Source organism: Peromyscus eremicus, chromosome 1 (assembly GCF_949786415.1).
Source record: "Peromyscus eremicus chromosome 1, PerEre_H2_v1, whole genome shotgun sequence".
Taxonomy (NCBI): Eukaryota; Metazoa; Chordata; class Mammalia; order Rodentia; family Cricetidae; genus Peromyscus; species Peromyscus eremicus.
This window is the reverse complement of record NC_081416.1, coordinates 61,467,067-61,490,965: the sequence shown is the minus strand read 5'-3', so window position 1 is coordinate 61,490,965 and position 23,899 is coordinate 61,467,067. Positions and strand designations below refer to the sequence as shown.

Sequence of the window (23,899 nt, the reverse complement as noted above, 5' to 3'; positions counted from 1 at the left end):
TTGCTGGAGTAGGTGTGGTCTTATTGGAGGAAGTGTGCCACTGTGAGAGTGAGCTTTGAGGTCTCCTGTGCTCAAGCTACTCCCAGTGAGATAGTCCACTTCCTGTTGCCTTCTGATCAAACACCATGTAGCCAGCACCATGTCTGCCTGCACACCACCATGCTTCCCACCATGATGATAATGTACTAAACCTCTGAAACTGTAAGCTACCACCTCAATTTAAATGTTTTCCTTTGTAAGTGTTGCTGTGGTCATGGTGTCTCTTCACAGCCATAGAAACCCCAACTAAGACGGGGTGCTGGGAAGATGGCTGAGTAAAGTTAAGAAAGAGCACTTCTTGCTCTTGGAGAAGACCTGGGATTGGTTCCCAGAACCCACATGACTGCTCATAACTGCCTGTTACTCCAGTTATAGGGGATCCCACACTGTCTTCTGAATGCCTGAGTATTACACCCATGTATGCACATATAGACAAAGTAGATACACACCCAGAAATAGAATCTTCAAAAAAAGTTTTTTTTAAGTGAGGCATGTGTAATCTTTGAGAAGTTAGGTAGAAGATTTGCCATGAGTTCAAGATCAGCTACAGTAAATAGGGCCAGAGAGATGGCTTTGCAGTTAAGAGCACTGACCATTCTTCCAGAGAACTTGGGTTCAATTCCCAGCACCTACATGGCAGCTCACAACTGTCTGTAATTCCAATTCCAGGGGACCCAATACCCTCACACAAGACATACATGCAGACAAAACAACAATGCACATAAAATATAAATAAATAATTAAAAATCTTGAAAGGAAAAAGGTAAGTCTTTTAAAAAAGTAAATAAATTTAAGTTAAAAAGTAGTAAACCAAGCATACAGTACTTGTGAAACAGAAGGTCATCTGTAACTACGTACTGAGTTCTATGCCAGCCTGGGTTACATAAGACCAGAGTCTGTCTCAAGAAATAAAAAAGTAAAATCAGGAGCTGAAGGGATGGCTCAGCTTAAGAGAAGTGCTTGCTGCTACCCAAGAGGACCTGAGTTCAGTTCCCAGTACCCACATTGGGCAGCTCATAGCTACCTATAACTCCAGTTCCAGGGGTTCTGATGCCCCTTTAGCCCTTCACAGTCACCCACATTTGTGTGCACACACATTGGAGCACATACACACACACACACACACACACACACACACACACACACACACACACAAATGAAAAAAGAAACTGCGTGTATTGTATGTAAAAGTCAAGGCAGCACACAGTCCTGAGGTGCCCAGACCCTCTCCCCAGCTTCCTGGACTCTGCTCCAACCAACAGTACTCGGAGGATCTGGTCCCCCGGTCAGGAAGGGCCCTGCAGATACTGAATCACAGACATTTAATGTTGTCTTTTTAGGGAGACGGAAAAAAGTGCTGGGAAGAAAGAAAACCCGGTCCAGGTCATCTGTGAAAAGTAAGAGTGGGGGTGCAAGAGCCAAGAAACGGCAGCACCGTGTGAGGAAGACAAAGGGGAGGAAGCTGAAGGTGAGGCTGTCCCAGTGTCCATCTTAGCCAGTCTGGTTCCCCATGTGGCTCTGCAGCAGGAGCAACAACATGGCTGTTGGCCTGCTGCTCTGGTACAGTTCAGAGGTGGGTGGGTATGCTTTTGGGTCATTTGTACTGGGCTGTGTTAAGAGTTGTGTATGATGACCCTGAAACATAGAGGCAGAGAGGGAGGACTGGCAGGGCTCAGGAAGGAGGGCTGAGCCACCTTCTTAGTCACTGGCTGGTCAGATCAAAAGGTTCTCAGTCTTACTTTAGGAGCAAGTATGGGCATACTTGAGTTGAAGTCCTCAGGGCAGATAGCCTGGGTCCTGGGGAAGTATATACAGTTGTTAACTGGACATAGTCACTGTCTGTCCTGGGGAGCCTCTCGTCTGTGAGTGAGAAGCCTATGTCCACTGAGTAGTGGTGGCGCATGCCTTTAATCCCAGCACTCGGGTGGCAGAGGCAGGAAGATCTCTGTGAGTTCAAGGCCAGCCTGGGCTACAGAGTGAGTTCCAAGAAAGGCACCAAAGCTACACAGAGAAGCCCTGTCTCAAAAAAAAAAAACAAAAAGGAAAAAGAAAAGAAAAGCCTATGTCCAGTGGACTCATCTTAGGTACTGTGTTCTCTCTCACTTAGCCCTGCTGCCAGGAGACAGATTTGCTACTTAAAGACACAGGAAGCTGAGACAATGTGTTTCCTGTGTTTTTATGTGAATTTATACTTGTTATCCATTGCCTGGTAACTGTAGTATATGCTTATGTATAAAGACATGGATAGCCAGTAGTTTGAACATCTGTTCTGGAGAGTCAGAAAGTCCACAACTGTTCCTTATGTGGCTGATCATGGGCAGGATGCCGCCAGTCATTCATTGAAATGTTTTCTATCACTGATTTAGAATGAAGTCACAGCTCGGTCTCGCATTGCACGAACACTAGGCCTCCGCAGGCCTGTCCGCGGCACCAGCATGCCTTCAGTGTACAAGCCAGTGGACCCCTCTCTGGGGCTGATGAGGGCAGATATTGGAGCAGCTTCTCTCTCTCTGTTTGGAGATCCCTATGAGCTGGACCCTTTTGACAGGTGACTACAGTAGTGACTGTCCCAGTGTCCCAGCTCATCCTCAGGTTTGCTTAGGCTGCGTGTGAACTTACAGAATGGTCTGCTTTGTCAGTGTCCCCTCCAGCAATGAAGAACCATCTGTAGATCCGCCTTCCCCTTTGAGTGCCAAGAGGAGAGTGCTGTCGCGCTCAGCCCTACAGTCTCACCAGCCCGTGGCCAGACCTGTCGCCCTGGGGCTCTCTAGGTATGGGGCAGCAGGAGCATCTGGGGTGGGTAAGGACACTGAATTACTTATCCTTTCTGTGTGGCCCTTACTGATGTGGCTGAGCAGCTCCTCTTGCTTTGATGTGCTTAAGGTTGGCTCTGAGTGCTACGTAAAAGCTAGTTGTCTCGGGGTCAGTTAGCACAGCTACTGGCCACAGTCTCTGAGAGAGTAAGGGTCCTTGAGCAGGGCAGGAGTGCTGGTCCACAGTCAGTTGTAGAGATACTCTCCTGCCAGCTCTTGCTTACTGGTAGAGTGGGTAGACATACATTATAGATGACCTCCCTGCTGAAGGGTGGGGGTTCGGGCCAGAGGAGTGCAGAGGGACCAAGCTAGCAGAGCCACTCTGGTCTGTGTCTACAGGAGGCAGCTCCCTGCTGTGGCCCCAGAGCCCAGCGTGGAGGAAGCACCCGTTCCTGACCTCTTGGGGAGCATCTTGTCTGGCCAGAGCCTCCTCATGATGAGCAGTGCGGATGTTGTCATCCACCGGGATGGCTCTCTCAGTGCCAAGAGAGCAGGTGAGCTCCTGGGGGCTTGCTGTCCTTATGGATTTGGAAATGTAAAATCACAGTCCTAGAAATGGATGAGTTGGACAGGTTCTCAGGCTTTGCTCTGAGTTGGGGCGACACTACTAACAGCATAACCAGTGTGAGTTTCTGTCAAGGTCCTTCCATGACCAAGTAGTTAGGTGAGTGTGGCATTTCCAGGACAGTTCACAGATCGAACCAGCAGTGGTTAAGAGTGGGCAGTACCTCCATCTGCAGCCTCTTGTCTGTGTCTCACTAGCTGGGACTCAGTTGAACCATAGTCAGGTCTGCAAAGAGAAAGACTACATGGCAGTGAGGGCGTGTGTGTGTGATCCCGCAGGGTGGGTAGTGGTCATGGCAGTGTGTGTATATGTGTGTGTGTGTGTGTGTGTGTGTGTGTGTGTGTGTGTGTGTGAGAGAGAGAGAGAGAGAGAGAGAGAGAGAGAGAGAGAGAGAGAGAGAGAGAGAGAGAGAGAGATCCTGCAGGGTGGGTAGTGGTAGAGCTGAGCCCATGATACTCCTGTTTCAGAGTGGCAAGTGTCCTCTCTGGAAACAACCATTTCGGTGTTACTTCCGGTCATACATGACAAATGATTGAACTTCTTACAGGAGGTGGGAAGGGTTGCTATCTGACTTTTGTTTTTTAGCTCCTGTTTCTCTTCAGCGAAATTCTGTGACTCAATCCAGAGAAGAGTCCAGGCCCAGAGACAACCTGCAGTCTGGGGCACTACCCTCAGGGAGCGCATCCAGTGGACTCATGGGAGACAGGCAACAGAGCTCAGGGCTGAGCTGTGGGGACAGAGCAACCTTACGCTGTATCCCTGGCCGCACAGTGGAGACCCCTGTAAGGTTGGACTCATCAGTGACCCCGCGTTCAAGTCAGCCTGGGAATCTTTCGAATGAGAGCAGACCTACCTTGAAGCAGACTAACAACCCCCGGCTTAATGGCTCCAACACACGGCCATTGCCTCTTGGTTCTGCCTCATCTAAGATGACTACTCACTCTAACTTTCCGTCTAGAAATGCAGCTCTTGTGCGTCCCCAGAAAACAGATCCCAGGAGACCTGATTTCTCAAAGCTACCCAGGATACCAAAGATCCACAGGGACCGCAGTGACGGCACACAGGACCAGGCCCCAGCCAGTGGGCAGACTGTGGAGCTCCCCAGCACTTGCATCAGCCGCCTGACGGGCAGGGAAGGCCCCGGGCAGCCAGGGCGAGGCCGGGCTGAGAATGAGCCCAGCAGCAGGGGTCCCCAAGAGACTGGCTCACACACAGGTGGTTCTCGCCCTTCTGCCCCCAGCTCCCATGGCAGTGTGGCCCCCCTAGGGCCCTCAAGAGGAAAGGGCATTGGGTCTACCTTTGAAAGCTTTAGGATCAACATCCCTGGGAACACCGCACATTGCAGCCAGCTGTCCAGTCCTGGCTTCTGTAACACATTCCGGCCAGTAGATAGCAAGGTGCAGAGGAAGGAGAACCCTTCACCCCTCTTCTCCATCAAGAAGCCAAAACAACTCAAGAGCGAAATCTATGACCCCTTTGAACCCACTGGCTCGGACTCCAGCCCTCCTAGCAGCAGCCCTGAGAGTCTTGGCCCAGGCCTCCTGCCCTCTGAGATCACCAGAACTATCTCCATCAACAGCCCAAAGGCCCCAGCCTTCCAGACTGTTCGCTGTGTTACCTCCTACAGGGTAGAAAGCATCTTTGGGACTGAGATGGAACCTGAGCCCCAGCCCCCCGATGAGCCTGTGTCTGGCATGCTGGAGTTCCTGGGCAAGGGACCTGCTGAGGGAGCCTCCGATATGGAACAAGAAGGACACGGGGAGATGGAGTCTACGGAGATCCAGGGCTCTGCAGCCCGAACTCAGCAGCCATCCCCACCAGACCCTTGGGATGATGAAGATGGAGTGTCTTGTACACCCTTCTTTGGTTCTGAGGAACGGACAGTGACATGTGTGACTGTTGTGGAGCCAGGTGTTCCACCGAGCCCAGATGCTCCCCAGATAACCACCCACAGGATTGTGGAGCTCAGGGCCCCATCCCGTTCCCGTTCCACCTCCAGCTCCCGCAGCAGGAAGAAAACTAAGAAGAAGAAGGTTGCCAGAGAGCACCAGAGGACACGCTCCAGCACTCGTTCTGGCTCCAGGGACAGGACCTCACGCTCAGTGTCTCCAGTGGCTGAGGAACACACCAAGAGGCACAGAGCCAAGGCTAAGAGCCGGAGGTCTTCCAGTGACCGTGCCAGCAGCCAGGACAGAGCAAAGAGGAGGAGGGACAGGGACAGAGAGCGGAGGCGGGGCCCCTGGGGTCATGGCAGGTGCTGGAGGAAGTCCAGGTCTCGCTCAGGGAGTCCTGACAGTTCTTCCTGTGAGCGCCATGAGAGTAGGAGACGGAAGAGGCACCATTCGGGGTCCAGGTCTCGAGGCAGGGACTGCTCACCCCACAGTAGCCTGGAGAGGGACCGGAGACACAAGCATCGGGAGCGGAGCCGAGAGCGGATGGATAAGAAGGAGAGTGTGACTCGGTCCCGGGAGAAAAGGAGGCATCGGTCTCGGTCACCCAGCTTGGAGCATAGGCCACGGAGGCCACGTTCCCGTGAGAAGCGGCCCCATTCCCCAGAGAAGAAGGTGACTGTGAGGGAGGTTTCCCCAGCCCCTACTCCACAGGGGGAACCAAGGCAGGATGGAAACCACCCTGCCAAGCCTCCAGTCTCAGAAGTGAGTGTCCTGCCAGAGGTGGTTGTGGCTGACCTGAAGCCCCCAGAAGCCCCTCCTGTCCTGGCAGAGCCTGTTGAGTGTGTGCCTGAGGACCTAGACTATGGTGATTCTGTGGAGGCAGGCCACGTCTTTGAGGATTTTTCAAATGAAGCCATCTTCATTCAGCTCGATGACATGAGCTCACCTCCTTCCCCTGAGAGTACAGACTCCTCCCCTGAGCGAGACTTCCCATCAAATCCCCCAGTGCCCCTAGCCAGCCTTCCACAGGACAGTGCTCTACCTACCATCCAGAGGGAAGTGTTACTGGTTCACAGTGACGATATCTCAAAGCCTGCTGCACCCCAGGCATTGACCCCTTCAGACCAGTGCCTGCTCAGGCAGGACACTGTAGAGGCCACTGCTACAACTCTTAGCACCCCGGGTGTGGTGCCCATGGGAAAGGACAATCCTTTGCTAAGTGGGAGAGGATGTGAAACAGTCAGGCCCAAGGATGCTGTGGCCCAGGCCCCAGTGCTGCGGTCCAGAACCCTGGTGAAAAGAGTCACCTGGAACCTTCAGGAAGCAGAGGACAGCGCCCCAGCCCTGGACAGAGTTCCAAGTGAGTTGGCCCTGCCAGTGCCTGGGTCCCTGGTGGTGGTTGTCCTTGTGGATTAGGGGTGTACAGCAGGCATGAGGCAGGGAGGCAGCCACCCCAAGAGCCTCTCCTGACTCTTTGGGGCCCCTACCTGAGTTCAGCCTCTTAGAGATAGATCTGCAGCTTGGCCTTGGTTCCCACTGCTGGTTCTCTGAAAATGTTTTGGCCAGGGTTGACCACAAGGCACCCACCTTCCCTGTCTGTTGGGTCCTCAGGGACACCACTTCAGAGGTCACAGAGGCCCCAGGAAGGAGACTGGGATGCAGAGGACAGGGCCCTCCTAGGAATTCAGCAGGCACCATTCTCCGACCTGCCCCCTCCCATCCACGTGCTCCAGGAGTCTGGGTTACCTGATGCAGATCCCTCTCAGGTGGGTGCTGGGCTAGAGGAGCATGGTCCTGGTGCTGGGTATTTGGGGCTGCCCTGGTTAGGGCTTAGACCTCATGGCACTACTTCCTTTCTATACAGCCCCCTGGTGCTTCCGGGGCAGAAGGGCTGCCTGCTGTTGGGACTCTACACTCAGCAGGAGGTGTTCTTGCCCAGGTTTACAGCCCCAACATGCCACCACCCCTGGCTCAGCCCTCAAGCATCCTGCCCTATGCACTGGTCAGCCAGCCCTCAGTCCAGTTGCTCCTGCAGGGGACCCTCCCCCTAGCAGGCTGCGGTGCAGCACAGAGCCTAGCCCCAGTGCCCACTGTGCCGGCCACAACCCCAGAGCTAGCTGTCCCAACCACCACCACCAACTCGGAGGAAAAGACTGCTACTCCCAAGTCAGCTGCTGAGAAGACCAAAAAGGAGGAGGTGAGTGCTGCCTTGTCTGTCCTTCCAGGACCCCTGTCTCATTCGGGCCTGATTTTAGGTCTAGTATCCAGGCACAGTGGCTTGGGCAGGGTAGTAAGAGAGCAGCGAGCCCATTGCCTTTAGTGTTCTTGGGTGAAGGGACATCCCAGAATTGCTGACTTCCCACCAAGGGGCCCACGGTTCACACACGTCCTCACTCCTAGTACATGAAGAAGCTGCACATGCAGGAGCGGGCTGTGGAGGAGGTGAAGCTGGCCATTAAACCCTTCTACCAGAAGAGAGAAGTGACCAAGGAGGAATATAAGGATATCCTGCGCAAAGCTGTGCAGAAGGTAGGTAGGCTGCCAGCAGGCAGACGCGTGCCTTTTGGCAACCTTGAAGTTGCAAGGGACACATTGTGACACAGCTAGATCTGTATGTGACAGATAGTTACTGTTTCTTGTTTGCATGGACTCCTGGGTCTCTAAACGTGGAGTCAGCCAGCTGGGCCAAGTGGCTGAAGCCTTAAATAAGTCCTGTCTCTAGTAAGTGCCCATGCTTGGTTTTTTGTTTTTCGTGACAGGGTTTCTCTCTGTAGCTTTGGAGCCTGTCCTGGATCTCACTCTGTAGACCAGGCTGGCCTTGAACTCACAGAGATCCGCCTGGCTCTGCCTCCCGAGTGCTGGGATTAAAGGCGTATGCCACTACCGCCCGGCTAGTGCCCATGCTTGTTAAAACTGAAAAGATGAGGAATTTAAAATTCCCCAGTCCACCCAGTTTCTTTGAAGATCAGAGTCCCTGAGAGATGGGCTGATCTTTCCATAGGAACGAGTCTCTAGCTTCCTACTGACCTTTGACACACGTAGAGAAACGTCAGCAGCTCCGTTAAGTGTGGTTACAGGGGGGGGGGTGTGTGTGTGTGTGAGCAGGGGGCATGTACTCTGTGTGTGTGTGTGTGTGTGTGTGTGTGTGTGTGTGTGTGTGTGTGTGTGAGCAGGGGGCATGTACTCTGTGTGTGTGTGTGGGGGGAGCAGGGGGCATGTACTCTGTGTGTGTGTGTGTGTTTGTGGGAGCAGGGGGCATGTACTCTGTGTGTGTGGGGGGGGGGAGCAGGGGGCATGTACTCTTAACAAGACCAAGGCCAGGGCAAGGATGCCTGCATGGGTTGGTCTCTGACAGGTTGAGAGCATTCAGGGTGATGTGTTCTTTCTTCAGATCTGCCACAGCAAGAGTGGCGAAATCAACCCTGTGAAGGTGGCCAACCTGGTGAAGGCCTATGTGGACAAATACAGGCATATGCGCAGGCACAAGAAGACTGAAGCTGGGGAAGAGCCACCCACTCAGGGTGCTGAGACCTGAGACTGGCCACTGTGGGGAGGCGTCCCCAGTGGGAAAGAAACGGGGCTACCAGCACTCCTGCCTCTGAGCGTCCCATGACACCTGTCTGCACCTGTCTTGCTTACAATTGAAAACTGGACTTTTTTATATGTATATTATAGATACACTGTTTCCATTGTGTTCTAATTTATCAAAAATGGCTTATCTTTAGAAACTTTGCTGTGTGCTCAGTGCTTGGAAGGTGAAGCTTTTTTGGTTTCGGAAAGCCTGATAGCCCAGTGGGAAGCTCCTCTACCTGCCCATAGCCACGTGCCAGCGCTCATGCAGTGAGCCTCTGCTATAGCAGTTTTCTCCCTCGGGTTTATAGGACACGGTGCTGTGGGCCTCAGACTCAGACAGACACGTATCCCACCTTCCCCAGTCCACCTGGCACTGTAAGATGTTCCCGATGCCTGTCTTAGAGCGTTGGTATCCAGGAAGGGGTGCCATAGCTCAAGCCAGATCTTCACTGTAAACGTGAGTGCTGCAAAGGAGGCTTAGTGTGCAGGGATGGGGTGTCAGCTTTTGTGGGGCCCCACCAGGTCCAATAAAGAGGGGACCTACAGCTAGGGAGTAAACCTGACTCGGGACAGCACTGGTTCTCGACTCTTTATTAGGAGTTGCAGTTCTGGGCTAGGTCCACTGACCCATCTCCATGAGGAAGTGTTCAATGTCATCGTAGAGACTGTTGGTGCTAGATAGGCACAGGCCAAGACTGCTGCTGTCCAAGGAGGACACACCCTCACGCTGCACATCTTCCAAGTATGCTTTGCATAGCCATGGCTCCAGCTGTGGAAAGACATCTGTTAGGGCTACCACCCAGCAGCCCACACCCACCTTTGCTTGCCAACCCAGGCTCTACCTTCACCAGAATTAGGCTTTTCTCCTTGGGCCTCCCTGCTGACAAGTCTTGCCCAAATCCCAGGTAGATGGTGTAGTGTGGTGATCCTTGCCGCTTCCGGGCCCGAAACTCTTCCAACTCTGTTAGGAGGTAGCTCTGGTGAGCAGGTTAAGAAAGGCTCCAGGGACCCACAAGGACAGCACCCCAGACAGGCACCTCACTGACCTCGGAAGAAAGTGCTGAAGTCGAAGATTGGGGTATGGCAGTTGCGCTCCAACAGCTGGGCTGGGGTGGAGGGGTTGGTGGAGCCCATGGGGCTGCCCACCTCCCAGTACACCTTGCACTTGCCCATGCGAAGGGCCCACAGTGAAGGCCCCCGCAGCTCCAGCTGAAGGCCTGGAGACACATGCTGCAGAAGTGTCTCTGTGTAATGCAGCTGCTTCTGATCCGGTAGTTCAGCGGGGCTGGGAAAAATCACTGGCTGGGGTGCCGGGTTTATCGCCGTGTTCATGGGGCTATACAGGAACACGCAGCTGGGGTACCCCACCATTGCCTGTAGCACTGTGCGGCCCTTGTACATGATGGTCACATCCAGGAACCCTAGATTGCGCTCTGTGTACAGACAAGGCTGAGTGGTAGGTATGGGTGGGGCACTTTGTTCCACACCCCAGGACCCATTCACCTCCCACTGAGGTACAGATGTGAGGGGTGAGTGGTCCACAGTGTTCTGCCTGGGAGAATAGGTGTGTACCAGGGAAGACCTGTGCTAGCCCCACAGCACTAGCCCACACCAACAGGTCCCCCCAGGTCCTCACCAGTCATCAGAGCTGGGTGTTGAAGCCTGGGGCTGGGGACAGCTTCCACCTGCCATGCTGCATGTGGCTCCTCAGAAGCGTGTTCTTGCTTCCCGCCTGAGGACGAGTTGAAACTGCCTGTCGATATTGCCCTTCATGGTGCGCTAGCTTCCCGCCCACCCCTGTCATCCTAGCATCCTTATCATTCCTCCTCTCCTCTAGGGTTCTGTTGTCCTCTCGTACAGCCTCGGCAGGTGAGGGTTCTCTAGTTTAGCCCCAGCTCAGTAAAAGTTCTTCCTGCCTCTCACCAGGCTCCTGTGATGGGACTGAGTTTGCCCCAGACTCATATTCCAGTAGGTGGTCCTCCAGGAGGTTGTACTCCAAAACCTGAAGCAAGAGGTCCTCGGTATCACTAGAAAGTTCCCCAGTATCCCCAGAAAGCGGAGGGCTTGGGGTCTGGAGCCCAGCATTTCCTCTTGCGGAGAACGGTCCTAGGGACACACCCTGCAAGAGAAAGTTTAGTGGTAGGCAGTTGCCCATCTCCCACACCTAGAAGGAGCAAACCAGATTGTACCTGTGTGGGTATGGCGTTGCTGAGGGTCACTTCCCTATTTTCCATGGCCCGGCCTTCTGATGGAGAGAGGGGTGGGAATTTGGATCTGAGACTGACCTGCAACCTGGTTATAATGCTTGAGTAGTTCAAAAGTTTTTTTCCCAGTACCCTTTGTCCCCAAACCACCAAGCGACTCACTCAGCCCAAGGCTCTGACTTAGGAGGAAATGTGCCACCCGCCCACCCACACCTTGGAAGGCGAGCCACTGGGCCTACAATCAGCCTTTTTCCAACCAGTTTTAAAAACCACAAATCCAACCATGAAGCCACCAAGACAGAGCAGTCCATGTACCACCCCAGCCCATCCCTATTTGTGGCATTCCTCACCAGTAGATCCAAGCTCCAGGCTAAGTTCATACACCTTGTGCGGGTCAGCGGGGTCCCCTGAATTGTCTTGACGCAAGATAAAGCGCCCTGTGCTGTGGAGTGCACAGCGGAAGTTGGTTTTCCAGCCTGCTCGCTCAGCAGCCTCGGCCTCTGGAGATGGCAGGTTACCGCCGCTAGGTGGCCACCTCCCTCGGGCCACAGCCCAGGCCTGAAGGAGAGGACAGAGAACGTAGGTTGAGGATGGACTCCCCAGGAGTTCTGGTTATGATGCTTGAGTAGTTTCAAAAGTTTTCTTCCCCTTTGTTCCCAAACAACCAGGCATCTTACTCAGCCCAAGGCTCTAACTTAGGAGAAAATGTGCCACCCGCCCACCCACCCACACCTTGGAAAGAGAGCCACTGGGCCTACAATCAGCCTTTTTCCAAACAGTTTTAAAAACCACAAACCCAACCGTAAAGCCACCAAGACAGAGCAGATTATACAGAGGGCAGGACTGGGTACCACCTTGAAGATACGTGCATCAGCTTCGTCCAGATCCCTGCGCCCAAAATGCTTCCAGGGCACACGGAAGACTGTGTGAGCCTCGTCCAGCCACCGAAGGCCCTCATACTGGCCGCTACTGACCTCACCCAGTAGCCACTCTCCGAACAGCATGCGCTGGGGCCCCCTGCAAGCAGGGCAGCAACGCCAGGATCAGGGCCAAATACAAGGCATACAGGACCCAACACAAGTAGGGTGGGCATGTTCTCACCTCTCTGTGGCCATTGCTCCTACAAGGACAGTCCGGGAGAATTAGAGTGGTCCGACTCTGTGACAAGTTGTAGTCACTGGAGCAGTCAGCCTTTACTGATGAGGTAAGAGTCCCTCGGGTGTCACTGATGTTTCAGGTTGTAGCCACAGATAGTGTGGCCAAGTGTCACAAATGTGATTATGTGTGTTGGTCACAAGTGGGAATTTAAGTGTCACAAATGTGACCCAGGTGTAGGGTGTTGAGGGTCACAGATGAGGTTTGAGAACTTGTAGCCACCTAGGTTCCGAACCTAAGTGTGGATTCCTCGGCCAGGGTGGCTATAGATGTGACTACAGATGTAGCGGGAGCGCACACGTGAAGTCACAGGTGTTGATCCAGCGTCCAAGCCTGGATGGGCTGTCGCAGGCCGGACCCTGCAAAGACACGATGAGAAAAGGGGGCGGGCCCAGGCGAGTAAAGCGAAACTGCATCCCAGGAAAAGGAAACCTAAACAGCCTGTGGGCAGCCGCGGGCTTCCCTCTGTTCCAGTGGCTACGGGCACAGTCCTCGGCCTCCACCGAACCCCTACACAGATCCCAACCCCACCAGCAGATCTTACGATCGCAGATCTCGCCGGACCCTCTGCCCTCAGGTGTCCCCGATCTCTCTGTACTGCCCTTCCCCGATCGCTCGCTACTCCGTGGAGGGGACAAGAATTTCCCCGTGTGGCACTAGCTCGCTCCCTCCCCGCATGGGCTAAGGGTCCCTCATACCTGGTGCCGGAGCCGCCGGGACGGTTTTATCTCAGTGAGAAGGAGACAGCCAGGGCTTTTATAGGACCCGGCTCAGGGGCGGGACGAAGGGAAACAGGGTGTGGCTTAAGGGCTCTGGACGCCTCTGGGGTGTCACGTGCCCGTGGCATTCCACTCTCGGAGTCACAAGCCTCAGAGAGACAGTGGGAGTAGCAGCCTAGTCTACTTGCAGGGTTCCCTCCACACCTCCTCAGGAAAACACAGCAGGAGAAGGCAGGGGTACCCACGACCGTTCCAAACAAAGTCAGCAACTTTTGTTTGTTTTGTTTAGCTCTCAGGAAAGCAGTGGGAAGTGTAGTCTAAAGAGGCTGTGGTACAGTTTGGCTTCACATTGAGAATGGTACAGATAAGACTATTCCAGCGGGCGATGGTGGCGCACACCTTTAGTTCCAGCACTCAGTAAGGCAGGCTGATCTCTGTGAGTTCAAGGCCAGTCTGATCTACAGAGTGAGTTTCCAGGACAGCCAAGGCTACACAGTGAAACCCTGTCTCGAAACACACACACACACAGACACACACAGACACACACAGACACACACACACACACACACACACACACACACACACACACGAAGAATATTCCAAAGCCAGTATTTGTAATACCATCTCTGGAGAGGTTGAGTCAGAAGGACCAATTCTTCTGGGTTAAAGAGTAAGACCCTGCTACATAGAGAAACCCTGTCTCGAAAAACCAAAAAAAAAAAAAAAAAAGTAAGACCCTGTCTCAAAATGTAAAATACAACCACAGATTAGTGTTGTGTCCAGCCTTTGTTAGAGAAGCTTCTAATTGCAAGGAGCAGAGCCTGTAACTGGCCCAAGAACAGAGGGTAAGTGATGGTGGAGTGTCCACCCTGAATGAGAGAGACCTCTCTATCACCCACTGCAAGGCTCAGGGAACATCTCCCAAAAGTAGGAAGAGCCAGAGGATGGAGAGATGTGCAGGGAAAAAAAAAGTCTTCTGAGCATGACATAGCCATTTGCACCTGAACTCACTGCAGCTGTGGTGATCTGCACACGACCTCCATGAGACTGGTCGCATGGACAGCTCATCATGGATGTGCGAGCGGCCCAGCGCCCCTCCCCCACTATTGGCAACCGTTCGGGTGAGGGGTCTCGTTTATCCAGTGGTAAATTGTCATTGGTCCAGCTGGGTCAAGAAAGTACTAAAACTCAGAGGGCTGCTGCTCGGAAGATATGAGAGTAGGGGGGTGACTTGTTGAGGTTTCCAACCGGGGTAAGGGGGGGGGTGACCTGCAGGCCCCTGTTTCTCACATCTAAGGTTTCTGTGTGAGGCAGATGAGGGCAGTGTTCACTGCCAGAGCAGCCTTTTTGTTTGGGTCTTTTGTTTTGTTTTTTATTTTATTTTATTTTTGTTTGTTTCTTTGTTTGTTTTTGTTTTTGTTTTTCGAGACAGGGTTGAGAAAGCGTTTCTCTACATAGCCTTGGCTATCCTGGAACTCCGTAGACAGGGTTGGCCTCAAATTCACAGACATCCTCCTGCCTCTGCTTCCCAAATGCTGGGATTAAATGTGTGCCCTACCATGCCTGGCCAGACTTTTGAACCAGGCTGTGACCTCCCAGAGACTACCCTCTCCCAAATGAATGGACATGTAGCGTGGGCGGTTCTGGTTCTTTCACTTCGCTCAAGCAAAGCTGTGGACATTGGGCCAAGCGCTGACGATCTGACGATCTCCGGTGAAGACTTCCCTCTTCCCCGCGGGCTACCGTGGGAGCGGAGCTTGCGGTGTGTGTGTGAAGGGCGGAGGGAGGGGGACCGGGCATCCGGAAGCTAGCAGCTGGGCGCTCACAGCAGGTGTTTTACCCCAAGCGCTCCCTCCTTCCCGCGCTTGGAGTGGAGAAAAGGGGACGGAAGGATGGAGTGGGGGAGCAGGAGGGGGCTGGGGATGGGAGGGATGGAGGGCAGGGGCCAGATAACCCGGCTCAAAAAGAGGAGGCATGAGCGATTGGGCTTTGTTGACCGACCTTCCCTGGCACCCGCTCTCGCACACCCGCCTGAAGACTCAGGAATTCGAAAGTGCTACTTTAATTTGCAGAGGAATAGGGAGTGTCTTGGGGAGGAGGGTGGGGTTGCTGCGCTAGATGTAAGTGCTGTCGTCACCGGCGCCAAAGTGAGGACCCTTATTCTGGTCAGGGCCATCATCATCATCATCGCTACCCTCACTTCCCGTGGCACTGGCGCTGTCCATGTCTGCTGTGGGCTCGTTGAGGACCACCACGTCAGCCTCCTCCCTGATGTCCTTGCCGAACCAAACTGCTTTGTAGCCGCCCTCCCCCTCTGGCCGCCGCTCCTTAGTCAGGATAGACCTCACGGCTGAAGGACTGTCTCCGGCCTGGACGGTCTTAGGAGACTCGGGAGCTCTGAGCTTGGGGCTAGGAGGTGCTGAGCTGGGGGGCGTGGGTCTGGAGAACATGGGGCTATGGGGCCCAGAGGGCGGCTGGGCGGGCTCGGGGCCCGACTGTGGCTGCGGGTTGGAGGTGGGCGACCAGCTGGCCTTGTGGTCTGGGAGGAAGGTCACGTTGTCATAGTCATTCTGCGGCGGCGGCGGCTCCTACAGCGCAGCAAGAGCAGAGGCCTTAGCAGCAAGCAGTGTTGTTACTCCCGCCAGGACCCTCTTCCCGCCACTTGGCTCCCACTCTTCCTCTGACACCCCCCCACCCCCATCCCCACCCCCACCCGCACCCCCACCCCCACCCCCACCCCCCCTCCCGCTAGTGTCCGCACATCCATCCCAGCCTGACTCCGCTGCTATCCCCAGCTGTTCCCCTTCATCCCTCCCTCCATGTCCCTTCTCTGTGACTCCTCAGCCCTGGGTTAATCCCCTTTCTACTCTGACTAGCCCAGTACCCCACCGAGGCCCTTACCGAAGCCTTGCCAGAGCAACAATTGAACCGATGACGGTAGTGCTTATGGATGAGGATGACCAGGCAGATGAGAGCCAGCAACAAGAGTGCACCGAGCACCCCACCCAGCACTGCCATGTCCACCGTGGAAAATCGCTGGCTGTCATCCAGCTCGCCTTCTCCTGGTGTCTCTGTCCAAGACACCATGACCACTTACTGTCGGAACACTCCTAAAGCACTTGCCTCTCTAACCTGGGCCAGTCTGAGGTACCATGAAAACAAGACAGGCATGACCTGACCCACCCCCTAGAGCTGAGTTTCTGAGAATGGGTGTTGTGAACTCCACCAGGGAGGCTGCCTGGGGATACCAAGGCCCCTGGTGGCATGGCTGCCAGCTTCTGATACACCAGGATGGCCTTCAAGGGCACACTGTCAACAGTTGAATGTGGACATTGTCTTTTGTGGCTTCAACTCCAATTATGAATATATATTGCACTCGACCAGAAGCAGGGCTCAGTGACGCTTGACATAGTTTTTAGAGAACACTCATGAGAAGTCTGCCATGTAAAACTGCCTCTGGTGGCCATCCAGACTAACTGTCTGGCCCTTGTGATCCTGCACCCTGAAGGGGTGTGTGGGTACAGCTCAATGATGGGTACAAAAAACTTTCGGTGGGAACCTCGTGTGTGTGTGTGTGTGTGTGTGTGTGTGTGTGTGTGTGTGTGTGGTGTGCACTGTTTTGTGTGTTTGTGTATATATGTGTGTGTGCATGTTTTATTCATGTAGTGTGTGTGTTTGTCATGGTGCATGTTGTAGTCAGAGGACAACTTGCAGAAGTCTGTGTTCTTCTTCCGCTGGCCTATGCACTTCCCAGGGATCCAACGCAGGTCATCGGGCCCTTCATCTGCTGACCATCTGGCCATCCAGGCCTTCTCACTGACCTAGAGCTGGCTAAGCTGTCTGGTCAGGGATCTCCAGGGTTATTCCTGTCTCTGGCTTCCCAACACTGGATTGTAAGTGCACGCCCCCACGCTCAGCTGTTTTATGTGGGTTCTGGGACCAAATTCATGTCCTCATGCTTGGAAGGCAAGTACTTTTACCGATGAGTCATCTCCCCAATCTTGATTTTGTGTGTTTGTGTGTGTGTGTTTTGCATTTTTGTTATGTTTTGTTTTTCAGTAGTATTGCCTCTATATGTTGCCCAGGTTAGCCCTGAATTCCTAGGCTTAAGTGATCCTCCTGCCTCAGTCTCTCCATTAGCTGGGATCACAGGCATGCACCACTACATCCAGCCATAATTATTATTTTTTCTTCTTCTTTTTTTTTTTTTCCCCAAGTCAGGGTTTTTCTCTCTATAGCTCTGGCTATCCTAGAACTCCCTCTGTAGACCAGGCTGGCTTCAAACTCAGGGATCCGCCTATCTCTGCCTCTCAAGTGCTGGGATTAAAGGTGTGCACCACCACTGCCACTGGTTCATAATTATTTTTCTAAAGATAAGTTCTCTGTGTGTAGCTGTGGCTGGGCTGGAATTCACTATATGGACCAGGCTGGCCTTGGACTCACAGAGATCTGCCTTTCACTACCTCCCTAGTGCTGGAATTAAAGGGATACATTAGCACAACCTGATAGCCATAAAATCTTAATTTTTATCTTGTACCTCCCTAATTATTGGCCCTAAATATAGATTATCCTGGGAATTATGGGACTCACTGGCTCCAAAATCTGCTGCTGTATCCCCATACCTTCTTCAGCTCACCCCATTCTGCCCCCCTGGAGCCATCTGTCTGGGACTAGACACAGACTCCTTGGAGGGGCCAGTGTGGTCAGGCCAGGTTAGCCTGGGTGGACCCTGTTCTAGAGCACATCCCTGGAACCCCTGTCTGAGTTAAGAAGGGTGATAGTGACTCCAGGGCAAACAATGTGTGGACTACCTGAGGGTGAGGGGCTCCTGATGGACGTAGTGGCTGTCGGCTGAGAGGTTCCTGGTTTTGGGGTCTGTGTTGAGCCTCCACTGGGTGTAGCTGGCTGAGAAGAGGTGCTTGTTCCTGTAATGGGGACCATTGGCTGAGAGGTTCCTGGCTGGGGGGTCTGTGTTGAGCCCTCACTGGGTGTGGCTGGCTGAGAAGAGGTGCTTGTTCCTGTAATGGGGACCATTGGCTGAGAGGTTCCTGGCTGGGGGGTCTGTGTTGAGCCCTCACTGGGTGTGGCTGGCTGAGAAGAGGTACTCATACCTGTAATGGGGACCACTGGCTGAGAGGTTCCAGGTTTGGGGGTCTGTGTTGAGCCCTCACTGGGTGTGGCTGGCTGAGAAGTGGTACTTGTTCCTGTAATGGGGACCACTGGCTGAGAGGTCCCTGGCTGGGGGGTCTGTGTTGAGCCTTCACTGGGTGTGGCTGGCTGAGAAGTGGTACTTGTTCCTGTAATGGGGACCACTGGCTGAGAGGTCTCTGTTTTGGGGGTCTGTGTTGAGCCCTCACTGGGTGTGGCTGTCTGGGGGGAGGTGCTGATTCCAAGAGTAGGGAACCCCTCAGGTGTAGATGAGGCAGAGGCAGGGGGACTTAGAGTTGTGCCTGAGGGTGGAAATGGGCCAGCACTTCCCCCAGAGCTGGTTGTAGCAGGTCCTTGAGAGGTCCCAGAGGTCGTGGGGGCTTCCAAAGTGGTGCTACTTGAAGGCCCAGTTGTTCCTCCAGCTTCTGGGGGTGTGGGGGACTCTGGGGGTGGCATGGACAGAACTTGGGTTTGCCTGTGTCCTCAAATATGCCTGTCCCAGAGGGGGAGCCACCCTGCTTGGGGGCCCTGGGGCTCACCTGTGGAGGGGGGCTCCTGCCCTGACACTTGGATCTCAACAACAGAGGTGGCTGTGTCCTTAGTCACAGTACTGGTAGCTTCTACCTGGGTCAGGAAAGGAGCTTGTTCCTCTTGGGTCCCTCTTTACCCCACACCATTGATCCCCTTATTCCCCACTCCACCTCTACATAGATGACTTCTGCACGCTTCATAGCCACAGTGGTCAGTATGACATCCTTGTCCATCTTGAAATCTGAGGAGTTGGTGATTTGATATGTGATGGCCGAGTTGAGGTCCTAGGTGAGACTGCAGTGAGACCTGGGCTTGGGTGCCCTGCTGTCCATCCCAAGCTGCCCACACAGAGAACCAGAGTCCAGGCATACTTAGAGAGTTCCTAGGTGGTCGGGAAGGGACTGCATACCGGGAAGCCTGAGTACTGAGCCTGGATCCTCAGGATCTCAGAAGGGGAGGTCCTGTCCTTCACTTCTGTACCAGCCTCAGCACCAAGCACCACTGTGCCACGGTACAGGCTCTGAGAGAACTGGAGTTCTCCGTCACGGGCCTCCACAATGGCCTGGGTCATTGAGTAGCGGGCCATATCAGCCTGATCAGCCTGGGGAGTCAGGGGAAACAGGAGTGACTAATGGGACTCATTGGAGCTGGGCTGCAGCTGGGGTTCAAGGGAATACAGGAGACCCATCTGTCATCCAGTACTGATACCCACCCTGACCAGCAGGGTGAAGACCATGGGGCTGGGAATACTTTTGGCCATCGTGAGGTTGCCAGAGTCTGCGTTGATGATAAATGTGTCATCCGTGTTTCCTGGGAGAATTCAGGATGGAGTTTGGCGTCTGGTCCCTCTGTTGTAGGGTCCAGGTGCTGTGGGGCTAGCCCTCACTCACCCGCTACAATGCTGTAGATGATAGGCTGGTTAATGCCCTGATCTCCGTCCACAGCATAGATGGGACCAGGACTCAAGATGAGGGGGGATGGCTGTGGAGAGAGGGATATCTTGAGGTTGAATGACCCCAGTTCTTACTCTTTTCTTGTCCCTCAAGGCCTGAAACATGAATTGGAGCATGGGGGCAGGGTAGTGCCTGCTTGGGGCAGGGCTGCAACCACAGCGGGGCTCAGTGGCAGCAGCGAGAACTTAGGAAGGAAGACTTGCAGCCTCCATGTGTGCCTCTCTGCCCAGTGGGGGCTGTGGTAGCCTTGGCTGGACCCCACCTGCCCAGTAGACTCTCTAGCCTCAGGAGACTGTCAGCTGGGCAAGGATGTGGCAGTCCCATCAGCACCAGCCCAGCCCCTGACGTCCTCCCATCCCAGCTGACATCACTGGTTTGTGTCTGTGTGTTCCCCACCTAAGGCTGGGATAGTTAATGAATGATTATTCATTCACATTAGTTTCCAAAAAAAAAAAAAATCACAAAATTGCCTAAGCCACTCAAAGAGCACAGGACCACTGCTGGATCCCTACCCTAAACTTCCTCTGACTTGGCTCTGGATTCAAGTCAGACTCTGGGCTTTCTTACTCCCCATTACCAGTATGTGTCCCGTGGGGACCACCCCATGGTACTGCGCCTGGATGCAGAAGTAGCCATCTGAGAAGGAGCAAGGCAAGAACCAGGGGGTTCGCAGGTCAGCCGGAAGCACGTTCAGGACCAGGGTGGCAGTGGCCGTGTGGCTGAGCTGTGCCTGTTCATCCCAAGTATCCTGTAGTAACAGCCAGCCCTGACAGGTCAGGCCCACGATGGCTTGGACAGGCCAGACTAGCCAGGACTCAGGTAGCTGTGATCTGCTTACCCGTGCCAGCAGCTTGAAGGTCATGCTCTGAATCTTGTAGAAATCCAGGGCCTGCTGCAACCTCAGAGCAGGGTCGTTTACCCCCACGAGGGAGAAGAAGCTGCTAGCGTTCTGAGAAGGGGGAAGAGGGCACAACATGAGACTCTGGAAGGTGGAGGAACTGAGGCCTGGCGGCATCAGAAGGGAGGGGTCAATAATGAGTGGGGACAGGGGAAGCACTGACCGGGGTCACTTCTTGGAGGGTGTAAAATAGGGTGTCATCTTTATCAGCGTCTTTGGCCTCCAGTTCTGTCTCAGGGATGACGGTTGTACCCACTCTGGTGTCCTGGGGATGGAGAAGAGGTCGATCCAGCCATGCTGTGGCTTCTGTATATGAATCTCCCTGATGGTGTCCCCCAGACACCTCCCTGTCCCCCTTCCTTCTCCATACTCAGAAGCCACCTGCTCTGGCTCCACTGGACTTACCTCTGCTACATCAAAGCTCTTGATTGTAAAAGGAAACACTGGGGGATTGTCATTGACATCCAGGACAGCCACGAACACCCTCAACACTGTCACCTGCAGAAAAGTCAACAAAGTCAACCCCTGGCTAAGGAACTATGCTCTGATGCCCTCATCATTAATTCCTCCCTCCTTTACCAGTTCATTCATTCACTCACTCTTCTGTTCTTTCATTCAACAGACATTGGTGACATCAACAGTGTAGCAGTCTGTGGACTCCTGTTCTAGGAGGAACTCAGACTATATATATAAACAAAAACAAAAACTAGCCGGGCGGTGGTGGCGCATGCCTTTAATCCCAGCACTCGGGAAGCAGAGCCAGGTGGATTTCTGGGAGTTCGAGGCCAGCCTGGTCTACAGAGAGAGTTCCAGGACAGGCACCAAAACTACACGGAGAAACCTTGTCTCAAAAAACAAAACAAAAAAGAAAAAAAAACCTAAACTACATTTTAGAGTGTGGCAGAGCGTGTGTGTATGTGTGTGTATGTGTGTGTGTGTGTGTGTGTGTGTGTGTGTGTGTGTGTGTGTGTGTGGTGAGTGTGCTGAAGAGAAATAAGGGGGCAAGCCTGGGGACACGCCAGCAAAACATCATCAAAGGAAGAAAACTGAGCAGTCTCACGGCCTCAAAAACAGGTCCCCAAGAGAACAGCAGAGAAAGGAGCCTCAGGTTAAAAATCAACTGGTTGTATCCCATGGGAGAGACCTTCCTGGGACCCAAGGAGAGGTGAACACAGCCAAGTGCTGGAGGACAGAGAGGAAAAGGCTGCTCTTCTCCAGTGACAGATGTCAAGGCCATGGTCGCTATGTCTGTGTGTGTGTGTGTGTGTGTGTGTGTGTGTGTGTGTGTGTGTCTGTGATGTGCATTTGTGTGTTGAGGGTGGAGCCCAGGGCCTCAACGATTACTAGGCAGGTACCCTACCACAAAACTATACCTAAACATGAAGTTTATTTTTTTAATTATTATCTATTAGAGACATGAGCTGAGATATGTGTGGGTAACATGTCATGGTACAGGGTAGGAGTGCAGGGTGTGAGAGTCGCTCTTGATGGAGCAGAAAGTGTGTGGGGCCTGTTATATCTGCAAGTTTCCTTTAGTAAAAGGCTGAAAATATGGTATAGGCTGAGGGCTGAGGGTGAAGATGTATGGGGTAGGGTAGTATGCAGAGTAGGAGGGTTAGGCGTCCCCTGAGGAGATGACGTTTCCATGCTGACCTGAGCAGGCATAAGGAATGTCTACCTTAGGCCAGTGTTTGCATACCCTAGCCTTGCCTGCCCAGCTGTGAAATTAGCTTTGAGTTCCAGTAAGAAAATGTGGAAGTTTCTGCGTGAGGCTGGACAGGGTCTGGTTGTCCTTCTCTAGGGACTCACTGAGTGGAGCAGGGATTGAGGAGGGCCAGGGACAAGAAAGCAGTAAGTGCATCTGCTGGAAGGGTCAGAAAGGAGATGTGTTGATCGAAGCCCCATGGGACTCGAGGTAGGAAGAGTACATCTGACTCTGAGGCACAGCCAACCGAGTACCTTGGGTGGAGTGACAGAAAAGTGGGCTGAGAGGCTGGGGTGAAGGTGTCTCCCAGGCAAGGGTGAGGGGCAGACTTGCGGTCTGAGTGTGGACTTAATACACGGCCCTGAGTTAGCTGAGTTTGAGTCTAGAGCTCAGGGCAGTGTCTGGGCTCAAAGAAGTGTGGGTACAGTGGCCAGTAGAGAGCTCATGTCCAGACTCCATGGGGTGAGGTCCTGGAGGAGTGGTCTTGAGGTACTGGGACAGAGGGCAGGGTGGTCAGAAAATGGAGCTGACTTACCGGAACCTCTCCTCTCTTGCACTCCAGGACTGCCTCCAGTGATGTGGTTTCCTGAGGAGGAAGCCAGTGCCCGATGAATCAGCTGCCCCATACGAAATAGAGTGCCCTAGGCTAAGAGAGTGCCACAAGCAGAGCCCATACTTCTCCAGGGCCCCTGTCAGTCACCAGCGGCAAATCCTGGGTGTAGGGGGCATCTGACAACTTTGTCCCCAAATGGTCCTACCCCTCAGTACCAACCAACCAAGCACTGGGCCTGAAGGTACTCCTCACTACCTGGGAGACATAGAGCCATTAACCCCTCCTCCCCTGAATCGTTTCCAGGGTAGGGGAGTGGGTGCTCACGTACGTCCCCATGGGGCACATTCCATCCAGCCTACAGACTGTACCTCATAATCTGGAGTCACGTTGAGAAACAGCTGATTGTCCACGATCTTAAATGCGAAAGGAGTGGATGAGGATCCTAGGGTCACCCGCAGGTCTCCTGGGACCGAAATGTTCACCAGTGGCTCAGAAACATTCGAGTTCTCCTCAACTTGAAAAACCGTTTGGTTCACAGAGCAGACTAGAAAGTTGCAAAGGAGAAGTTGGTGCCTTCCACCCAAGCTCTGCTGCCTACCCACCCTGCCCCTGTCCAGCACATACCTTGGGCCTTGGTCCCCGGAGGTTGGCCAAACAGCACTATGAACAATGGTAATAGCAGCGGAGGCCACAGGAGGGCCGGAGCCCCCATGGTGGCTGCTGTCACCTGGAAGAAGGGTCCAGCTGCCTTCTTGTTCCAGGGCTGGTACAGTTCCTGCCTTGGCGACCTTCGCCCCTGCCAGGCACCGCCTCATTTTATGACTCTTTACTGATGGCCTCTACCAAGGGGGCTCCCGCTGGCCGGCACTGAGAGGGGACGTGAGGTCATATTTCAGCCTGGACTTCCAGGAAGTTAAGTGGGGACTCAACCCATAGACACTACACATGAGGTGTAAAAAACCTGAGAACCACTGGGCGTGGGGAATAGGCCTGGTAAAGCTAGGACAAGGCTGGGGCCGTAGGTCTAAGGAGGCTGAGTCAGGGCTGAGGAGCTAAAACCATTCATAGATCTGGGGAGCTGAGGCAGGCCTGTGGGGGTGGAGCAAGGCTGGGGGGAGCTGGGGCAGGGCTGGAGCACCGGGGTACTGGGA

General features: G+C 53.7%; 3 protein-coding genes across 6 annotated transcripts in view; 1 reads left to right on the top strand and 2 right to left on the bottom strand.

Moving 5' to 3' along the window:
* Phrf1 (PHD and ring finger domains 1) overlaps window positions 1–9,037 on the top strand; it is a 33,777-nt gene extending 24,740 nt beyond the window's left edge. For all 3 annotated transcript variants that reach the window (XM_059264636.1, XM_059264635.1, XM_059264634.1), the window contains exons 10-18: window positions 1,380–1,507; window positions 2,406–2,587; window positions 2,679–2,810; window positions 3,192–3,346; window positions 4,003–6,669; window positions 6,921–7,075; window positions 7,174–7,506; window positions 7,710–7,838; window positions 8,701–9,037. In XM_059264636.1, coding sequence (XP_059120619.1) covers window positions 1,380–1,507; window positions 2,406–2,587; window positions 2,679–2,810; window positions 3,192–3,346; window positions 4,003–6,669; window positions 6,921–7,075; window positions 7,174–7,506; window positions 7,710–7,838; window positions 8,701–8,844 — 4,025 coding nt within the window. In that variant the 3' untranslated portion in view covers window positions 8,845–9,037. The remainder of the gene's footprint in view (window positions 1–1,379; window positions 1,508–2,405; window positions 2,588–2,678; window positions 2,811–3,191; window positions 3,347–4,002; window positions 6,670–6,920; window positions 7,076–7,173; window positions 7,507–7,709; window positions 7,839–8,700) is intronic.
* A 427-nt stretch (window positions 9,038–9,464) lies between these two features.
* Irf7 (interferon regulatory factor 7) lies at window positions 9,465–13,009 on the bottom strand. 2 transcript variants are annotated; one of them, XM_059249861.1, is made up of 10 exons: window positions 12,940–13,009; window positions 12,188–12,600; window positions 11,941–12,103; window positions 11,437–11,644; window positions 11,072–11,127; window positions 10,806–11,001; window positions 10,519–10,614; window positions 9,929–10,315; window positions 9,725–9,843; window positions 9,465–9,651 (listed from the first exon to the last, which is right to left on the bottom strand). In XM_059249861.1, the coding sequence occupies exons 2-10, from the start codon at window positions 12,199–12,201 to the stop codon at window positions 9,496–9,498; spliced, it is 1,395 nt and encodes a 464-aa protein (XP_059105844.1). In that variant the 5' UTR covers window positions 12,202–12,600; window positions 12,940–13,009; the 3' UTR covers window positions 9,465–9,495. The 2 variants fall into 2 exon arrangements, with proteins under 2 accessions (XP_059105844.1, XP_059105853.1); XM_059249870.1 differs by having other exon boundaries at window positions 10,806–10,884.
* A 2,065-nt stretch (window positions 13,010–15,074) lies between these two features.
* Window positions 15,075–23,460, bottom strand: Cdhr5 (cadherin related family member 5). Its single transcript, XM_059255376.1, has 17 exons — window positions 23,373–23,460; window positions 23,117–23,292; window positions 22,731–22,781; window positions 20,896–20,988; window positions 20,654–20,755; window positions 20,431–20,541; window positions 20,170–20,340; window positions 19,530–19,620; window positions 19,352–19,449; window positions 19,049–19,240; window positions 18,810–18,923; window positions 18,648–18,732; window positions 18,318–18,551; window positions 17,798–18,140; window positions 16,342–16,352; window positions 15,862–16,022; window positions 15,075–15,548 (listed from the first exon to the last, which is right to left on the bottom strand). Exons 1-17 carry the CDS (start codon window positions 23,458–23,460, stop codon window positions 15,075–15,077), a joined length of 2,595 nt encoding a protein of 864 aa, XP_059111359.1.
* Window positions 23,461–23,899: the final 439 nt, after the last annotated feature.